The sequence below is a fragment of the Eubalaena glacialis genome, chromosome 15 (assembly GCF_028564815.1).
Source record: "Eubalaena glacialis isolate mEubGla1 chromosome 15, mEubGla1.1.hap2.+ XY, whole genome shotgun sequence".
Lineage (NCBI taxonomy): Eukaryota > Metazoa > Chordata > Mammalia > Artiodactyla > Balaenidae > Eubalaena > Eubalaena glacialis.
In genome coordinates this window covers 28,702,037-28,722,827 of record NC_083730.1, presented here as the reverse complement: position 1 = coordinate 28,722,827, position 20,791 = coordinate 28,702,037, and the positions used below count along the sequence as shown (strand labels likewise).

Here is a 20,791-nt window from a genome sequence, read left to right as displayed (position 1 = left end):
TCAGTATCACCTTTCTGGGGGAAATGTGGCATTTTGTAGAATAAAAAAATTTTAAATGTAAGAGTGAGACAGATCTGCATGAACTGAAATGGAAAGATGTCTAGAACCACTCAACTAGCTACAGAAACATGTTAAGCACATACTGTGCCACATTAAAGTCCTTAGCTTGGAAGCATGAAGAACAGAAGGACTTAAAGTCTTAAATTCTGAGTAACAGGCCCAGGGAATACTAGAACTGGACAGGACCCCTGGAAGATCAGTGCCAGGGCCTCACCCTGAGTTTCCAGTGTGAAAACCACTGCCCTAAGTAAGTCAAATGTACATCATAACGTGCAAGTGCGGACGGTTCTCCAGCTCATTTCAACTCTGAAGGGCTATTCCTCACCTTAGGAGTTGCTCTAATTTTTTTTTTTTCACCCAGTATGAGATTGCTGTTCAAATTAAAACCCACCTTTGATGACAGACACAGAGCTTGCCAAGGACAGCAAATACATTTTTAAAGAATCACTTACGTAGCTTGAAGACGTCAAGGGCCCGCTTCAGGGTGCTTAAAAAAAAGCACATATATAATTTCAGTTCTGGAAATTGGCTGTATAACCTTATTATAATGCCATTGTATGTTTCTCCCAGCCCACATCTTAACTGATAGCCTATGGTCTGCTCTTTGCCTGGGAGCTTGAGAAGACAACAAAAGACCAAGACTTCTTCAGTCCGGTTTCCTCTCTCTTACCCTTTCAGTCCCAGGCACGAGCATCATAAATGCTTCACTGCCCACCTGGGTGGAGCCAGATGCCAAAATTCTTTATGCTTCATTTCGCCCAACAATAATATGGGAGTTATGGTCCCTTTCTCATAAGAATACCAGTCATTCTTTAAAGTATGGTAATTAGAAATATGAATACAAGCCAATAAAGGAAGGATTCAAACTGTGGCTCCTGATCACCTCCTTTTTCATCCATTCTTCAATCATCACATACTTACTGCACATAAACTATGGGCCAGGCATTGCATCAGATGTTGGTGATTCAACAGTACAAGACAGATATTTTCCCAGACTTAAGAGTCTTAACAGAGGAGACAGACATTAAACACATTGACTTAGTGTTCTATCGCTGATGAACAAACTACCACAAATTTAGCAGCTTAAAACAAGACACATTTCTTACCTCACAGTTTCTGTGGAGAAGACCATAACTCATTTTTCATACCTTCTCTCAGTCTCCCCCCTCCTCCCCCTCATAACCCATGGCTCCTCCTCCCTTCTAGCTCGCCCTTGCCCATGGTTTTAGTTCACCCCCATCCTACACTTCCTTAATAAGCCTCCTTTTGAGGTGAAGTGGCCCTGGGGATTTTCTTGCTCACTGCCGCCTTCATGGAAGCATATCTCACTGGGCTCACTCCAGCCACTCAAGAAGGAATGGGACTTAGTGAAGTCATGGTCCCCCAGCCCCTAGCCACAACAGCATGGGATCATGGATCATATTCTATATGTATATATGTAGGTGGTAAGTTCTGCTATTTTGCAAACTAATAACCCTTGTATCTTCCAGCTGGCCCCTTCTTTTAGCTACACCTCATTTTTCTCACTCTGTTTATTTGTCCCAAAACAAAGCATTCTTATTTCTCCCTGCCTTTTCTCACATAAACATTCCCAGTTATTACAAACACACTGAGCAGAAAAACATAACTGCACAGTCTCCATACACTTTATCCATCTTAGGATACAATTTTTCAGGGAATGCAATGCACTAGAAAAGTGTCCATATCCAAACAAATGCACAAGTGGCCCAGAAGGATGAATGAGCCCCACCGGAGAGCAGACTTATGACTGGAATTAGTGAGAGAGAAAGATGGCTATGGCTGCAGACACAACTGGAAGTCTTCCCCATAGTGAGCTGTGGAGTTGGAAAGTGACTTAGAGATAAAGTCTGTTCAGGGTCTAAAATTTTTCTCCCACCCTAAGTGACTGCCTAAAACGCCACTAAAATAGCAGCCCCAAACTCCCTTTAGTTTGTCATCAGCTTTGTTGTCCCACACCATCACTTTATCGCCGTTTCCCATGTCCAAAACTTGGTGACAATCTGAGGATAGAATCTGAACCTTGGGGATGGTATTCTCGCAACGTCCTTGCCCTCTTCTCCCTGGTGTTCTCCTTAACTGTGGGAAAAGAAAATATTCTGCCGCCTTTTAATAAGCACTTTGGCCTTAAACCCTAACAGGGCCTATCAGAAAGCTGAAGTCTCTCAAAGTGGTCGATGAGGTGAAAAAATCCTATTTAGTCCCTGGACAAACAAAGTCGCGCACTCTCATCTAGGGCACCTTACTAAAGATCATCCTGGAGGTGACAAAAACAGAAGTACCTGAATGGCCTTTCACTTCCACCTTGGAAACACAGTCCCCAGGTCTCATATCCTGTTGCACCTTCCTCTCTGAGGAATTCTTAGAAGGAAAACTGACGGGCTTTCGTCACAGAAGAGAATGGCGCTATAGTCTCTTAATGAATTTACCAAGTTTAAGTCAAATGTGCAAGAAATATCACCTTGGATCAGACTCATTCTGCCAAATATATTTTTCAAGAAGTACTATGTGAGAGAATATGGCTATTTTCCATCACATCACCTAAAATTTTTTTGTATATCTTCCCAAATGGCTTATGCTTCTTTATGAATAAACAAGTTTTTGGATCAACTGACCCACTAATCTGCCTTGAAAGTATCTAAACCCTCCTTGAATGACAGTGAAACCTACCTAATACTATGCAATTCTGACCTCGAACATAGTAATGTTTTACATATTCAAAAAAGAAACTAAACCAAGCAGGAAAAGAAAATAATCCTTAAAATTTAAAACAAACAAACTTAACTATATATAAAACTGTTTACATAATCACACAGAGAAAATAGTATTTTACATGACCTTAGAACACAATGTTCTTAGTGGGATATAAGGTCAAGAAGAACTGCAAAAAGAACTGCAAAGAAATGTTAAGTTTCATTCAGAAGTTTTATTGTTAGTAGCAGTATTAATATTATTTTGAAACATTTTACTATATATTGTCATATAAAGCAAATAATTCTGCTAATATTGTCAGGAACCAAGATTTTTCAGTGCAAGAGGAAATAAATATAAAATGAAAGAAGTTAAGTGAACTGTAAAGTTAATTAGAATTGGAAATATCAGTATGAACTCAGGCTTTTAAAATCTGTCCTCTGAAAGAGCCTAGAAACAGTGACATCTCTGTAACAGTGACATCTCTGTGACAATGACCAACACTAGAACTCAGAGTTTCATCTCTAAATATGATTAATCACGAAAGGAAAACTTGGAGAAATATTTGGAAAAATAGCTGACTCCAGGTTTAAATTCACCAAAAAACTACATTAAGAAAATATGACAAGTATGAATAATTGTTAAATCTGGGTGATGGATTCACAGCCATTCATTACGTTTGTCTTTTTACTTTTCAGTGTGTTTTAAATTTTTTTCATTTAAAACATCAAAAATATATAGAATATAATCAACAAACAAATTCTCCTTGTACTAATGTCCTATGTCTGAGGGCAACAAGTTTTTAAGGTTTACGTAACTGTTAATATTTTAAATATCTCCCAATGTTTTCCTCCTCCTCAATAATCCAGTACTTTGGAGTCTGGGATGAGTGAGTGTGTGTGTGTGTGTGTGTGTGTGTGTGTGTGTGTGTGTCTTAGGATCAAGAGAAGAGAAGGGGAAGGGCAATGTCTTGTCTGCTCCCAGTACTACCTCTAAGGGGACACAGACCTCAGGGTGTCTCTGCAGCTGTCTACAGCACAGCCAAAGCAGTGTGCATGTCAGCATGAGGTGTGATTACATCTGCAGAGATCTTCAAAGGTCTGCCTAAATAATTTCCCCCAAGTCTCCCTCAGTATGCTATGTTAGAGAAGGAATTTAGAAATTTCCATGTGAGTAGGACTGGCTACATAATTTGTGAGGCCCACTGCAAAATGAAAATGTAGGACCCCTTGTTTACAAATCACTAAGAATTTCAAATAGTGACAGCAAAGAGCATTAAACCAATTATGAAGCCTATCTATGTGTGAGATCCTATATGACTGCCCACGAAGCCAGCCCTGTATACGAGGGAGTGTGATCCTAAAGTAGGCACCATGTCTGGCCACCTCTGTATCCTCAGAGTATTCAATGAATGATGGAAGAATAAATAATTGTGGTAAAGAAATCTCACACTGGTGGTGAGAACTATGAAATAGTGCAAAGAGAGTCTCTTGTAGCTATCACAAACTATGGGTGTGTTTTATACACACACACACACACACACACACATACACATATATATATATACATATAAATAAAACAAGAATACCCTCTCTATTAAACTTCTAGCATAAAATTATGTATAATTCTACCTATAAAAAGTATACATAGGAAAGGTCTTCAAGGAAAATTTAGAAAATATTAATAATGGGTTATGGCTTCATAATTCATTTTAGCTTTCTTTCTATTTTTCTATATATTTTTCACAACTGATAATTTAAAAAAATTAAAAATTTTTTTCACCCAACACACTTCACCCTACTGGCCAGCTCTGCCTGCTGAAGTGATGGGGGCTCCTGAGTGGTATCAGCCAACCTAGAAACTAGAAAGAAATGTGGCACCTACTTGGTCTCAGACTGTCCACATGGCTTCTTCCTAGAGAGGCTAAGCAGATCTTTGCCATATTTCTCTTCAATTGATGCCCTAAAAGGAACACAAAAGAGGGTTATGAGTCCTTCTCAGGGCTGATTCTTATTTCAGACACATGGCACTTCCCTTGAAGGCAAAACTGTACCCTTGACAGTAGAAGCTCAGATATGACACAATTCTCTAAAATGTGAAACTCCCCTCTACAGAACCAGGAAGAACTGTAAAAGAACAGTGGCCTTCATCTCTAAGGTGTTCTTCTCCAGCAAAAAGTCTCTAGCTTGAATATTAAAGCCAAACCAAGCATGGCCCCTTGACCAATACTGGCTAGCACATTACAGAATAATTTTCAAAACCATGATCCATAATTTATATAAATAATCTATATAAATCTATATAGATATAAAATATATCTTTTTTAAGTGGAGTAAAAGATATTTCCATGAAATGCTGCAATCCTAAGGCCCACACCTCCCATCTTCTCTAAGAGTATCCTTTAACCAACCTATAGAGTTCCTCATTCACAGTCAATTCAAATACACAGCTAAACCATTCCAAAGAGAGGGGAATTTCAGAATATAAACCCTGCAGTTGGCATGTCTCACAAGAACATCTGCTTGTTACTCGGTGTGGCACAGGTCTGTCTAAAGCACAAAACATCCCCCACTTCCCCCCTTCCCCTAGCCTCATGGCCCTCTGTCAGCATCTCCGCTTTGTGTCCCAGCCCCAGCTTTATCTAAACCATACTATCAGGTTATGGGCCTTTAAGCTCATCTACCCCACTTTCTTCAAATTAAAAAAAAAAAAAGTATATTATGAATACATTCTCACTGCAAAAGATTCACACAACACAAAGTCATATGGAATAAAACACAGAAAGTCCCCCTTCACGCTATCCCCCAATCCCACTCCTCTCCCCAGAGGGAGCCACTGCTAAGCTTGGTATGTACCTTTCCAGTCCTTTTTCTGCATTTACATACCTATATCTCACAAATACACAACTTTTTATGGTTACATAATTGAGATCATTCTATTATTTGCTGTTCTGTTTTTCACCTAGTAATAAATACATCGTATAGATCTTTCCTTATCAGTACATGCTAACCACCATGTTCATAATATGGAGTTTTCCACAGTTCAGGGTCACCCTATTTGTTTTTTCACTACTGCCAAAAAAAGCTAAATGAACATCCTCAGACAGATATTCATGGGCATCTCTGAGAATGTTTCTCTAGGCTAGGACTTCTGAGAAAGTGGATTTACTAGATCAGAGGAATATGTGTTTTAAATTTTGGAAAACAGTGCTAAATCGCCCTCCGAAAAAGCCTTCTCAATTTATATTCCCACCAAAAGTGTGTAAGAGTCCCATTCCCAGAAACCCTCCCCCACACTGGATATTATAATTCCTTTTTAATTATCACCAGTCTTTAGTGACAGAGGTTAAAAAAAACTCTCATTTTAATTTGCTTTTCCTTGATTTCTAGTGTGATTATGCATTTTATATATTTATCGGACATTTGTATATATTATTCTATGAGTTACCTACTCATATCATCCCAATTTTTTAACTGAGGGTTTTGCCTTTTTCCTATTATTTTGTAGAAGTTCTGTATTATGAATATCAATACTTATTCTTCCATGTTATAAAGTTTCTCCCACTCTCATCTGTCCTTTCTAAATAATGACCTTATCCATTTTATTAAAATGATACATGCTCATTATTCAAAAATAAGGAAAAAGAAAAATACATAGAAGAAAGCAACAAACTGTCCAAAATTCCACCAACTAAAAATAATTAGTATTAACACCAGGTGATGATTGTAATGGACATTTCTTTATGCAGATATGCAGGCAGGAAGGATGGACAGACAGGCATGAGTAATTTTAAAAGAATGAGACTATATTCTACATGCTATTTAAAAATAAAGTATTAAGCCTGATTTTATTTAAATTTCACAGAAGAAAAGAAAACTGAAAGGAAGCTGAAGGAATTGCTGAATTTCAAATAATTGTTTCTTTGCCATGGGAAAAATTAATTCCTAAAATATCCTTCTAAAGCTAAAAAGGAGTTTATGAAAATAATTAAGGGGATTGAGACATTAAAATATTTTAATGACCTATTTCAGTTTTAGACAATTTCAGATGTTTGACAGCCCACCCGTGAAAGGATGAGATGATTAGCACTATCGTACCTCCACCTCCTCCTTGATAATGTTTACATTATTTTTACTTCATTTGTGTCTATAACACACGCTGTTCTCCAATCATAATTCCCCCAGTTGTTTAGTCTTAACTATTTATTAAAATGGATGTGATGCTCACCACCAGTCCTATTACCATAGCTTTTCCATCCCTAAGATTTGTATCTTGGTTCATTTCTTCACTTTGTGATCTTTTGGCTGAATTTCATCACTTTGTGATCTTTTGCCAAAATGGCTCAGAAGAGAGGGCATCAGTATTTCCTGAGTTCTTTCATATTTGAAACCATTTACCTGTGGCCTTCGTATTAGAAATTATTATTTTTTACTTTTTATTGAAGTATAGTTGTTACCAGGTTGTGTTACTTTCAGGCGTACAGCAAAGTGATTCAGTTATACATATACATATATCTATATATGTTATTTTTCAGATTCTTTTCCATTACAGGTTATTACAAGATATCGAATATAGTTCCCAGTGCTATACAGTAGGTACTTGTTGTTTATCTATTTTATATATAGTAGTGTATATCTGTTAACCTCACACACCTAATTTATCCTCCCCCCACCTTTCTCCTTTGGTAACCATAAGGTTGTTTTCTATGTCTGTGAGTCTGTTTCTGTTTTGTAAATAAGTTTATTTTTATCTTTTCTAGATTCCACCTGTAAGTGTTATCATAGGATATTTGTCTTTCTCTGTCTTACTTCACTTAGTATGATAATCTCTAGATTGACCCATGTTGCCGCAAATGGCATTATTTCATTCTTTTCTACGACTGAGTAGTGTTCCATTGTATATATGTACCACAGGTTCTTTATCCATTCATCTGTTGATGGACATTTAGGTTGCTTCCATGTCTTGGCTATTGTAAATAGTGCTGCAATGAACCCTGGGGTGCATGTATCTTTTCAAATTAGAGTTTTCGTCTCTTCCAGATATATGCTCCAGAATGGGATTGCTGGATCATACAGTAACTCTATTTTTAGTTTTTTGAGGAACCCCCATACTGTTCTCCACAGTGGCTGCACCAATTTACATCCTTACCAACAGTGTAGGAGGGTTCCCTTTACACCACACCCTCTCCAACATTTATTATTTGTAGACTTTTTGATGATGGTGTGGCCTTTATATCTGAATGACAACCTCGCTGGTGTAATGAATGTTCTTAAACTTTCCCTCAGAACTCTGCTGAACTTGTTCCATTGGCTTCTGTCATTGAAGAGAAACCCAAGGCCATCCGGATTCCCTGCTGCCCATTCCTGTTTCAAAAACTTGGTTCATTTCCTTCCTAGATACTTGAAGTATTCTTTCTTTAACTAAATAACTTAACCAGGATGAATGTTAATGTTGATTCTGAAATAATCATAATCAATATTGATTACTGTGTATCAATGTTTCCTGGTTTACAGTGTGTGCTCTTCAGATCTATTTAGTTCTTCTACATTCCATGAAATTTTTCTTGGATTCTCTCTCTGAATACTTTTATTATTCCCTTTTGGTAAATTTTCTACTTGGGATCAGTTACCCAGAGTTTGGAGTGGCTTTGTCTATCTGTTCTTGAGCTTGGGGCCCTGGTTCTTTTGCTCTTTTTGACTTCATATCTTCCTTCCTCCCTCTCTCCCTTCTTCTCTCCCTCCTTTTTTTTGGCTGAGGTAATTTGCATGGCTGTTGCGTCATTTGGGTTCATCTTGCTCCTGGTACTGTGGGCAACCCTATCTACTTGCTCTGAAACCATGCGCGTGAATTCTCTTTTATGCCCTTCTGATCTTATACATTACCTTCCCCTCACTACCACAGCTTGAGCAAGAATCCTGTGTTTTCTTGGGCTTCTACTCTTGGATTCTATTTCTAAATTTTTTGCCCACTCCTGATAATGTAAAGTGAAACACACCTGAAACTGACTCTAGTTGTAAAAAAGGATGCATTTTAACTCCCTAGAAACTATTTCTACCTTTCAGAATCTCTGTTCACCATATCTATATAAAAATTATGATACTCTACAATGAACATTTATTATTTTTACACGTAAAAAGAAACTAAGGCTATTTTCTTTAAAATATATACGTATAATGTACATGTATTTTATCCTTTCAGAATTATATCCATTAAGATTTCTTGATAATCTTTTGTGGTTTCTGGGAACAGAATTTACTCAATCCCTTTCTTCTAACACTAAGGCACCATGAATTTGAACTCACCACAGGTAGCACCTGATCCTCATGGAGAGTCCTAGAATCTGACAAGTACAGTCAGCCCTCCACAACCTCGGGTTCTGCAACTGCAGATTCCACATCCACAGATTCAACCAACTGGGGATGAAAAATATTTGGGGGGAAAAATTCCAGAAAGTTCCAAAAAGCAAAACTTGAATTTGCCTATGCTGGCAACTATCTGCATAGCATTTATATTGTATTAGGGACTATAAGTAACCTAGAGATGATTTAAAGTATACAGGAGGATATGCGTAGGTTATATGCAAATAGTACGCCATTTTTTTTTCATTAATTAATTTATTTTGGCTGTGCTGGGTCTTCCTTGCAACGTACGGGCTCTTCGTTGTGGCGTGTGGGCTTCTCCAGTTGCGGTGCATGGGCTTCTCTAGTTGTGGTGTGCGAGCTCTAGAGCGCATGGGCTCAGTAGTTGCGGTGCGTGGGCTTAGTTGCAGTATGTGGGATCTTAGTTCCCTGACCAGGGATTGAACCCGGGCCCCCTGCATTGGGAGCATGGAGTCTTACCCACTGGACCACCAGGGAAGTCCAGTAAGCCATTTTATACAGGACTTGAGCATCTGTGGATCCTGGGGTTCCTGGAACCAATCCCCTATGGATACTGAAGGATGACTTAATGAGTTCCAGCAGGCACAGTGGTGTGCTCTTTGGAGAAAAGAAGGAGTTTTGATAAAGGTGAAACTACAACCTCCTCCTCATGAAATCAGGGGAACAACCACAAGAATAAGAGGGTGTTTCCTCAGCAAATGGGAAGCAGTGGAGTCCAGGGGCCTGTAGCCAATGAAGGAATCACTAGGACTTTGCAAAAATCACCCCTGAATAAGTAGGCTTTAATCTAGATCACCGTTCTACCACCGATCCAAATTTTCCCTGTTATCTGCTCATCAGTTTGTCATTATTGAACATCCACTATGTGCCAGGCATCACATTAGGAGAACACAGAGGTGACTGAAATATGAGGCCTGCCTAGAGGAGCTCATGGGTGAGGGACGGGGGGAATGTAAACCAATACTTTCATTTGAATATGAGGCCCATGTAACAAGGGCCATAATGAAAATGTACAAAATAGTATAGGTAACAGAAGAGGGAATACCACTGTAAGCACCCAGTTGGCTACACTTTCCTCACAAGCCCTCCTTGAAAACTCCAGCTCACTTCTTCTCCTCCCTGTTCAAATTCCCAGACCAGGAATAATCCATGTGCCATTTCCCCTTCACTGACCCACTGCAAGTATTGTCAGATTTGGCCTTTTCCATAAATCTTGAAAGAAACCTAAGGATGACCCTCAACCCAGTGTTCCTGGCAGCCCCAAAGCAGAGGAAATCATTCTGCTTTAAAACTTGACACTTTAATAAATTTTTACCATATACACCAATCACAGTACCAAGACTGAATTATAAATTCCTTGAGAAGAACCACATTGTTAGATCCAGAGGGAATCTTACAAAACACCTAATGTAACCTCTCCATTTTATAGAAGAGGAAACTGACAATGAGAAAGGTCTTGATTTATATCACCACTGGCTTCTGAGGAAGCCTGGATTTGAAGACTTAGCTACTCACCTTCCATCCCAGTCTCTACTTCCCTTATAGGTCTCGGCTTCCACCCCATTCTGTTGGGTACATGTTATGGGTTGAATTGTGTCCGCCCACAAGGCCCCAAATATACTAAAGTCCTAAACCCCAGTATCTCAGAATATGACTTTATTTGGAAATTGGGTTATTGTAGATATAATTAGTTGAGGTTACACTGAATTAGGATGGACCCTTAATCCAATATGAAGATGACAGGAAGACACAGGAGAAGAATGCCATGTGACGACAGAAGAAGAGATTGGAGTTAGAGGCTGCAAACCAAGGAACACCAAGTATTGCCAGCAAAACTAGAAGCTAAGAAAATGACATAGAACAGGGACTTCCCTGGTGGCACAGTGGTTAAGACTTCACGCTCACAATGCAGGGGGCCCAGGTTCCAACCCTGGTCAGGGAACTAGATCCCACATGCATGCTGCAACCAAGAGTTCGCATGTCACAACTAAGGAGCCCGCGTGCTGCAACTAAAGGATCCCGTCTGCTGCAACTAAGGAGCCCATGTGCCGCAACTAAGGAGCTGGTGAGCTGCAACTAAGGAGGCTGCCTGCTGCAACTAAGACCCGGCACAACCAAATAAATAAATAAATAAATTTTTTTTAAAAAAAACAACAAAAAAAACATAGAACAGACTCTCTCCTAAAGCCTTCATGAGAGCATGATCCTGCAGATCTTGATTTTGGACTTCTGGCCTTGAGAACTATGAGAGAATAAATTTCTGTTGTCTTAAGCCACCCAGTTTGTGGCAATTTGCTACGGCAGCCCTAGGAAACTCATATAGCACGTAATGGTTTGGCTGTAACTTGACCACAAGGTGATAATGTCTAAGGGAATCGGTCACTCCTACCTGGCAATCTGTCATTCTTAAGCCCATCCTGACAGACAGCTGACCCACAATGAGGATCCCAGAAGGAGAGCTGTAACCAGGATAGGTTGACTTCTCCCTAAAAAAGAACAATGGGAGTACAGGAGCTTGTGGAAAGAGCCCAGAGTCCCAAAGCACTGGGGCTGGGGATCCCCCAGTCCATAGTTATAGCTGCTAATTCCAGACATAAAGGGGTCCCACAAGCACACTTCCCTCCTCCCTACTCAGGATCATGTTGCAACACACAGTTAAGAGGGCTGATCTGACCACCAAGTTCCTGGAGAAACCTCCTTTCAAAGAATATACCTAGTGTTCTAAGGAGACCACTAAATAAAGTAGAAAAACCGTTAGACATGGGATTAATAGAAGTCCTGGCTCTACTACTTACTGTTTTCATAATCTTGGACAAGTCATATAAACTCCCACTGAACCTCAGTTTTCTCATCTGTAGAATGGAGCTGATGATATATTCTCTACATAACTTCTAGGCTTAATATAACAATATTAGTAATGGGTACCATTTACCCACCACTTATTGTGTACCAGGTACCGTACTCAGTATACTTAAGTGATTAACAGCACAGATTCCAGAGGTCAACATTCCTAGGTTTGAAACCAGATCTATCCCTGATTACCTGTCTGATTTTAGGCAAGTTATATAACTTCTCTGAACCTCAGTTTCTTCACTTGTAAAATAAGGATGATAAAACTTGCCATACAGGGTTAGTTTGAGAATTAAATGAGATAATATATGCAAATTAGATGTTAGCTTATATCTAGCAAGCCTTCAGTAAATGGCAGCTATTAACATAATCTCATTTAGTCACACTTGGCCACCCTCTGGGTGGCCAAAATTATCCTCATTTTTATATTTATCTCCTGCTCATACCAGGAGCTCAGTATGTAATGCCTGGCCTCACCTAGGGTTCTAGGGGCAGGAGAGTCCATGGGCTTGGGCTACCAGTGATAAGATAGGCTCATTTTAATTGTTAACCAGTGGATGACCTCAGGCTGGAGCGCTACGTAGAATGCTTCCTTTAAAGAAAAAAAAAAAAAAGGAAAAAGAGGAAGAGAAGGAAATTTGACCTGGACTTTGAAGGATGGGGAGAATTCACCTAGGAGTCGCAGAAAAAGGAGCACATTCCAGGTGGGGAAATAATGGAGTAAAGATGTGGAGGCAGAGACATCCGAAGCACGCTCATTAATAAACCTGTCCGCCTGGACAGGTAGAGTGGGTATGATGAGTGAGAATATGAAACAGAGAGAAAAGGGAGGGAGAGAAATCTCCATGCTGGGAACAAGCCCTGCCTCCTGGAAAGTCACCAGCTCTCTGCCCACAGTTGATGAGTCATCAACACAGAGTCTGTGTGAGATGCGATGTCTCTGAAGCTGTTCTGGATTCTTTTTAGGTTCCCGTGGTAAATTACTTATCCAATCTCATTTTAAAAGCTACATTTTCAAAAAAAATCTAAAAAAAATAAATAAAAGCTACATTTTCATGCAAAGAAAATGGAAATAATAATACCTTATGCAGTTGGTGTGTGTCAAAGGAGACTATTTCAAAGGGACGTGTAAACCTCAACATTACTGTAATAAAGATCAATAAAGATAATAAATATCGTGAGACAAAGCTCCTAGCACGGCACACAGCAAGTGCTCAGTATGTGGCTGCTACTGCGTAGCTGTTCAGAGGTTGGCTGTGGTTGTCATCATCTATGTCGTCACTGAGAGATGGTAAACTAGGCAAATTTACAGTTTACTGATAGGTTGCTTGTTACTCTGTTTTGTTACTTACTTGCTGTGTTATAGTAAGTCATCCAGGACTTACTGGGGGCTGGTCAGCTACAGAGCACACACTGAGACACAGCCCCCGGATCAGCAATACAGATGCAAAAAAGGCAGCATTCCTGCCCGCTCCAGAGCAGCGTGTCACACTACTCCTTGCACTGTGTGATTGTTCTGTCCATCCTCAAACGAGTGTAGATGGATTTACTGCAACCCATCTGGTACAACCAAGGAAAAGGATACTTCCTAGTTTCCATAATGGAGGTAAAACATGGCATGGAGGGGCACAGTCCTAGTTCCATCTGGAGAGAGTAGGGGAGGGAGGACCCTGGGAAATGCAGTATCTCTCCCTTCCCCTTGCTGCCCCGGGCAGGTTGAGCTGCCAGAAATTCCAGAGGTCCACGGTGAGACTTCAACACTTTGGGGGTGTGGCGGGAGGCAGGGGGTCCTAAAACTACCACATTAGCCACATATCATAAAAATGTTATAAATGTATGTGATGACACTTCAGGAACAAAATAATAAATACTACCTGGCAGACTGCTGTTATCTTCACCCCTGTGTTTGTGTGTGTTTTTCCTCTAGTCCATAATGAATGCCAAATATGCCAGGGTTCCACACGAAATTTATGGCAGCTCAGTAAAATAATGCTCAAGACCTGAGGAGGCCGTTTCGGCATTATCGGACTACGGCCCAGACTGAGTCCCAGGTCCCAGGTCCCCCCGCACCTATGAGAGCAGAAAGAAAGCCTGGACCCCTGAACCTGAAGAGGACTGCACTTCCTCTCATGAGCTAACCCGGAACAAAACACATGCCCTCAGTGGAGCAGCCTCCTTCTGGCAAGCACACTACCATGAAAGGAGGCCCAAAGCCAGGCAGGCCACTTGCTCAGGGGCCTCAAGTCCCCACACCCAGGGCAGACGTATCTGACACTCTGACCTGATGCCAGCAGATTCTTCCCCCAAATCAGAGAACATGGGACTGGTTTCTTTTGCTATGAAGCTCCTGCAGAAAAATGACCATATACCAGAAATGCAGTACAAATATTTAATAATTTTTAATTTGCATATATTTTCTCCTCTTAACTATATATTTCTGTGAAACATTTTAAAAGTGAGATCTTAGCTTTTGAGTTCTGTTTGGACTTGTGATTTTCAAACTGTGGGTCATGACCCATTTGTAAACCATAAATTAATTCAATGGGTTATGACCAGCAGTTGTTTTTTTTTTAACATCTTTATTGGAGTATTAATTGCTTTACAATGGTGTGTTAGTTTCTGTTGTATAACAAAGTGAATCAGCTATATGTATACATATATCCCCATAACTCCTCCCTCTTGCATCTCCCTCCCACCCTCCCTATCCCACCCCTCTAGGTGGTCACAAAGCACTGAGCTGATCTCCCTGTGCTATGCGGCTGCTTCCCACTAGCTATCTATTTTACATTTGGTAGTGTATATATGTCCATGCCACTCTCTCACTTCGTCCCAGCTTACCCTTCCCCCTCCCTGTGTCCTCAAGTCCATTCTCTATGTCTGCGTCTTTATTAGTGTCCTGCCTCTATGTTCTTCAGAACCTTTTTTTTTTTTTTTTTAGATTCCATATATATGTGCTAGCATACGGTATTTGTTTTTCTCTTTCTGACTTACTTCACTCTGTATGACAGACTCTAGGTCCATCCACCTCACTACAAATAACTCAATTTCGTTTCCTTTTATGGCTGAGTAATATTCCATTGTATATATGTGCCACATCTTCTTTATCCATTCATCTGTTGATGCACACTTAGGTTGCTTCCATGTGCTGGCTATTGTAAATAGAGCTGCAATGAACATTGTGGTACTTGACTCTTTTTGAATTATGATTTTCTCAGGGTATATGCCCAGTAGTGGGATTGCTGGGTTATATCGTAGTTCTATTTTTAGTTTTTTAAGGAACTTCCATACTGTTCTCCACAGTGGCTGTATCAATTTACATTCCCACCAACAGTGCAAGAGGGTTCCCTTTTCTCCACACCTTCTCCAGCATTTATTGTTTGTAGATTTTTTGATGATGGCCATTCTGATTGGTGTGAGATGATATCTCATTGTAGTTTTGATTTGCATTTCTCTAATGATTAATGATGTTGAGCATTCTTTCATGTGTTTGTTGGCAATCTGTATATCTTCTTTGGAGAAATGTCTATTTAGGTCTTCTGCCCACTTTTGGATTGGGTTGTTTGTTTTTTTGATATTGAGCTGCATGAGCTGTTTGTAAATTTTGGAGATTAATCCTTTGTCAGTTGCTTCATTTGCAAATATTTTCTCCCATTCTGAGGGCTGTCTTTTCGTCTTGTTTATGTTTTCCTTTGTTGTGCAAAAGCTTTTAAGTTTCATTAGGTCCCATTTGTTTATTTTTGTTTTTATTTCCATTTCTCTAGGAGGTGGGTCAAAAAGGATCTTGCTGGGGCTTCCCTGGTGGCGCAGTGGTTGAGAATCTGCCTGCCAATGCAGGGGACACAGGTTCGAGCCCTGGTCTGGGAGGATCCCACATGCCGCAGAGCAACTAGGCCCGTGAGCCACAATTACTGAGCCTGCGCGTCTGGAGCCTGTGCTCCACAACAGGAGAGGCTGCGATAGTGAGAGACCCGCGCACCACGATGAAGAGTGGCCCCCGCTTGCCGCAACTGGAGAAAGCCCTCGCACAGAAACGAAGACCCAACACAGCTAAAAATAAATAAATAAATAAATAAATTTATTAAAAAAAAAAAATAGGATCTTGCTGTGATTCATGTCATAGAGTGTTCTGCCTATGTTTTCCTCTAAGAATTTTATAGTGTCCGGCCTTACATTTAGGTCTTTAATCCATTTTGAGTTTATTTTTGTGTATGGTGTTAGGGAGTGTTCTAATTTCATTCCTTTACATGTAGCTGTCCAGTTTTCCCAGCACCACTTATTGAAGAGGCTGTCTTTTCTCCATTGTATATTCTTGCCTCCTTTATCAAAAATAAGGTGACCATATGTGCGTGGGTATATCTTTGGGCTTTCTATCCTGTTCCATTGATCTATATTTCTGTTTTTGTACCAGTAGCATATTGTCTTGATTACTGTAGCTTTGTAGTATAGTCTGAAGTCAGGGAGCCTGATTCCTCCAGCTCTGTGTTTCCTTCTCAAGACTGCTTTGGTTATTCGGGGTCTTTTGTGTTTCCATACAAATTGTGAAATTTTTTGTTCTAGGTCTGTGAAAAGTGCCACTGGTAGTTTGATAGGGATTGCACTGAATCTGTAGATTTCTTTGGGTAGTATAGTCATTTTCACAATGTTGATTCTTCCAATCCAAGAACATGGTATATCTCTCCATCTGTTTGTATCATCTTTAATTTCTTTCATCAGTGTCTTACTGTTTTCTGCATACATGACCAGCAGTTTTTAATTAAATAGAATTGAGTAAAATAATAGGGTAGTAATGTTTTATTAAACTTTTGTTTTATGCATGTGTGTACTGGGTGGCAGTGTAAAATGTATTTTGTACTGAGGGTTACGTTCAAAAAAATGTAGACACCACTGATATATACCACCATCCCCATTGTGTCAGGGGAACCTTGGATTGTTCTGTCTGGGCTGCAGAAGCTTTGGCCATTAGCCAACACCTCCTTCATGGATGTATGGCAAAGCTATATCATTCCCAGGAGAAAATTTATAAAAGCCCCAAGTGGAGGAGAAACACATAAAGCAAGGGATGTTCTGCAATTTCTATATCCTATACAGTGGGGAAACTCTCGTGTGCTTGCTCCTTTGTCAGAGACAATTGAAGAAAGGAAGAAGCTCACCTCCAGTGTTTGTCAAGAGAAAGGAAAGTTGTAACTTGGTGTCACCACTGTCAACCAGCTTGGGTAGAAGAGGGAGGCTGGTCCCTCAAAGGAGGCACAGCGACCAGTTCCATGGGGCCTGACAGTGGACAGACCTCTCTGTGTCCACCCCTCCTGAGACTCACAGCGTGGCAGTGCTCAGCTCCCCTGGACCTTTGAAACAGTTCAAGGGGAGAGGTCTTGCCATCTGAGAGCGGGCAACCAGTGTGAATTTTATGTTACCCTAATGTTCTCTTGAGTAGAAAATAAAGAGATTTGATCAAAAGCACTTTGCTGTCTGTATCTCCAAGTAACGACTCTCTCACTCACTGCCTTACAAACAGAACCGGTTCATCAGTTTGGGTCCTGGCAACAACCCAGATCTTTGGACAAAAATCTCCACAAAGCACTCCTTCATCCAGAGTCACCGGGAAATGGAGGCTTCCAGATGAATAAGATTTTCCATAAAACTAACTTACCCCATTAAGTATAGAATTTTTTTTAATCTTAAAGGAAAGGAAGGGAAGAGAAGGGGAGGGGAGGGAGTCCTCTAAAGCATGCCAGATCTCCCCAGGCCACCAAGCCCACCACCCTGAGGAGCACCACGACTGGCCCCTGCATCTTTCCCACCACCACAGCTCAGTGGTCTCTGAGCCAGGCTCCGCCTCCCTGTCACTGCACAGGCCCTGCTTGCCGCCCTCCCATAGACACCTGGGTGTTCCTCCACTGACCAAAGCCATCTCTTCCTCGAGTTAAGGGACGCTTCAAGATCTCCTCCTCCATGACGCTGCCCCTCTGTTTTTGCCAGTCGTCCCAAGCTCCCCTCTCCCGTGAGGTCTTTCAGTATCATACGTATCACAAAACTTAGTATTTTATTATATTTTGTTTGCTGTTTCATTCATAAATCTTATCTCTTGAATGGCTTCCTAAGAGCTTTAGGACAAAGATATCATTTACTTCTTGGGGATCGTTCCATAACCTTACAGCAGAGGGTTTTGTGGACCATTAAAAACAAACAAAACCAGTAAACTGTCCTTGTCTGTGTGGGAGTGTTTTGTCCACCCTCTGTCTTCAGAGAGAAACAACATGTACCTTTCTTTTAAAAAGTCTTCAAACTCTTTGCAGTTCTTACGGCCATTGTTCAGATGCTGGATGATGGTCTCATAGCCAATGCTGCTGAGGATGTCTGAACTCTGGTGAGAAAAACAACACTGTGTGAGACGGGGAGCGCGGTGACGGCAGCCCCGAGGCCTGAAGCGTGGACAGGGCAGGACACGGGGAAGCTGGCCATGAGGAGTTGCTGAAACACTTACCTCCAAGGCACATGTGACCAAAAAGGACAAAATAGAAGAAGTTCAGAGTGCATGTAACTGTGGAAGAGTTTTTAAAATTATGAAACTATAGGGCCACGAAACAGGAAGGAAGTGACAGAGGACTGAGAGGCACATGGACGAGGGAGCTGGCTGGGATTGGGGCCCCTCCCTGGGTCCCCACATGCCCTGATCAGGCCAGGCAGGGAGGATGGGAGGATGTCTGAGCCCCCTTCCATCCTTCTGCTGAGTGACCCTCTATCCCACAGGGGGAAACTCAGTTACACCACAGGTCCATTTTAACCAGGGATACACAGTGTTCACTGTGTCCTCACACCTGTCACAGAGCTTGACCCTGACATCTCTTCCCAAAGCCAAGAAGCCTGGTGTGAGGGTCGAGGGCACTGTTGAGCCAGGCCCCAGGAGAGGGAGAGGGAGGCCGGCTTCCCACTGTAGCGGGAAGCTGAGCCCAGCAGCCAGCAGGCCCCGGATGGGCTGGCCCCACTTTGGGGGAAAGGAATTTTTTAAAATTTTAAGCTAGCCATTTATTCCTATTTTATTCTACTACGTGCTCTGGAGTTGGAGGAAGCTGCCTGAGTCTCCCAAAGCAGTAGTCCCGGATGCAGTATATTTTAAAAATCAAAGTCCCCTCAGCTCCCCAAACCAACAAATCAGGAGCTTTAATGAATACCCCTAAAGTGTCCCCTAATGTGGCTGGTTCCCTGGTTTCTACCCCCCAAGTGCATATAATAGGTGGTCTGATCCAGACGCCAGTCCCTTAGGGAGGTTGGTTAGGCTGCCACTGGGTGTGCCCTGGGGAGCTTTGAACTGACCCAGCCCCAGCCTAGCCTCCCTACCCTCCATCTGCTGAGGAAGGTGCTTCTCTGCCATTGGGTGGGGGTGGGACCCCCTGAAGATACCTCTCTGCCCAGCCCTGGACACTAGAGAAGCAGAATTTCTCTCTTCCATTTGCTGCCACTCCTCATGGCCTGGCTGAGCAGACAGGGGTCCCAAACAGACCCAGCAGGACCAAGGCCTGAGGCTGATTTCAACCTCAGAAACTTAACTGGCCATAACTCACACTGCATTTTAAAAAGTGGATTATTAAGTATAATAAATTCTATACATGGGCATACAAATAAATCTTAGTTAGAAATACATTTAATTCTATGGGTTCTGGCTACTGTTTGAGCATAGATTTCGGCCTTGGGAAGCCTAAAGAAATAGCCTCCACCAAAGCTTCATTTCTCCACCCACCCCCTCCACACACGCTCTTCTGTCTCAGCGGAGTAGGCTTCTAACTGCCCCCTGAAATGCAGTGCTCAGTGGCAACTCTAAGACGATGCTTACATTATCCACTCCTGAATCCAAATTCAGCCCCTCCACCCCCAAGGTTTCTGGAAGCCTTCCCTGAGTAGCCCTAATGCTCCCTCTTCTGGGCTCTCAGACTGCCCAGCTTTTGAATTTGCTGTTTGCTACCCACCTTGTGAGTAGCCTTGTTGGCCCAACACTACTGCAAGTGCCTGCAGCTTCTTCCAAGTCTCAGACCAGTCCTGCACACACACACACACACACACACCCAAAAAATTTAGCTTAAGATTATGCAAACCAAAGGTCTACAGTAAAATTCTGTGGGATGAAAATGTCTATTGTGTTCCCAGCCAGATGCATTAGAAGAGAACGATGAAAACAAAGGCTCCTGAGTGAATGAGGGAATGAATGAGTACAAAGGGTCAATGTCAATATTGGTTTGTAGACAGAAGTGCTTTGGTCTTCCCAGAGAAGTACACTTAGGTTCTCTGTTTTATGATATTCATTTGGAAAAGGTGGTTTCCTTTTTCTTAATTAAGGGTGTGGACACTCTTTGAACTGGGCAGGGAGGGTGGAGCTAGAACAAGATTTCCTGGAAACAAACCAAGTCACCAGGCCTCCTGGCCACCAGCCTTAAAAAACCACAACTGCTGCTTCAGAGGAGTGACTGGACTCCAGAGGCAACCAAGAAAGAAAATCTCCAAGAGAAAACAAAGAGTGCCTAAGTCCAAGTGCAAAGAGGCAGGGGATTTGGCCTGGAAACTCCTTCCCATGCTACTCAGAAAGCACTGCTGAGAAGCTCTGACTGGCAGATGCAGAATAAGAGGGCCAAGCAGGAAAGAAAACTGCATGAGCGCCAAGATGGCACAGCAGATTTGCCATCAACAATGAGTATGCCAAACCCATAACTCCATATCCTGCTTCACAGTAGCCCTGACTTCTGTCCCCTAGTTTTCCCATGCTAGTCTCTCCCCATCCTCCAAATGGGCAGTGTACATTTATA

General features: G+C 41.5%; 1 protein-coding gene across 1 annotated transcript in view; it reads right to left on the bottom strand.

Moving 5' to 3' along the window:
- PSTPIP2 (proline-serine-threonine phosphatase interacting protein 2) overlaps positions 1 to 20,791 on the bottom strand; it is a 98,891-nt gene that overhangs the window by 32,800 nt on the left and 45,300 nt on the right. Inside the window, exons 2-4 of the mRNA XM_061169700.1 lie at positions 18,260 to 18,360; positions 4,654 to 4,731; positions 513 to 547 (exon numbers count right to left, since the gene is read on the bottom strand). Coding sequence (XP_061025683.1) covers positions 513 to 547; positions 4,654 to 4,731; positions 18,260 to 18,360 — 214 coding nt within the window. The remainder of the gene's footprint in view (positions 1 to 512; positions 548 to 4,653; positions 4,732 to 18,259; positions 18,361 to 20,791) is intronic.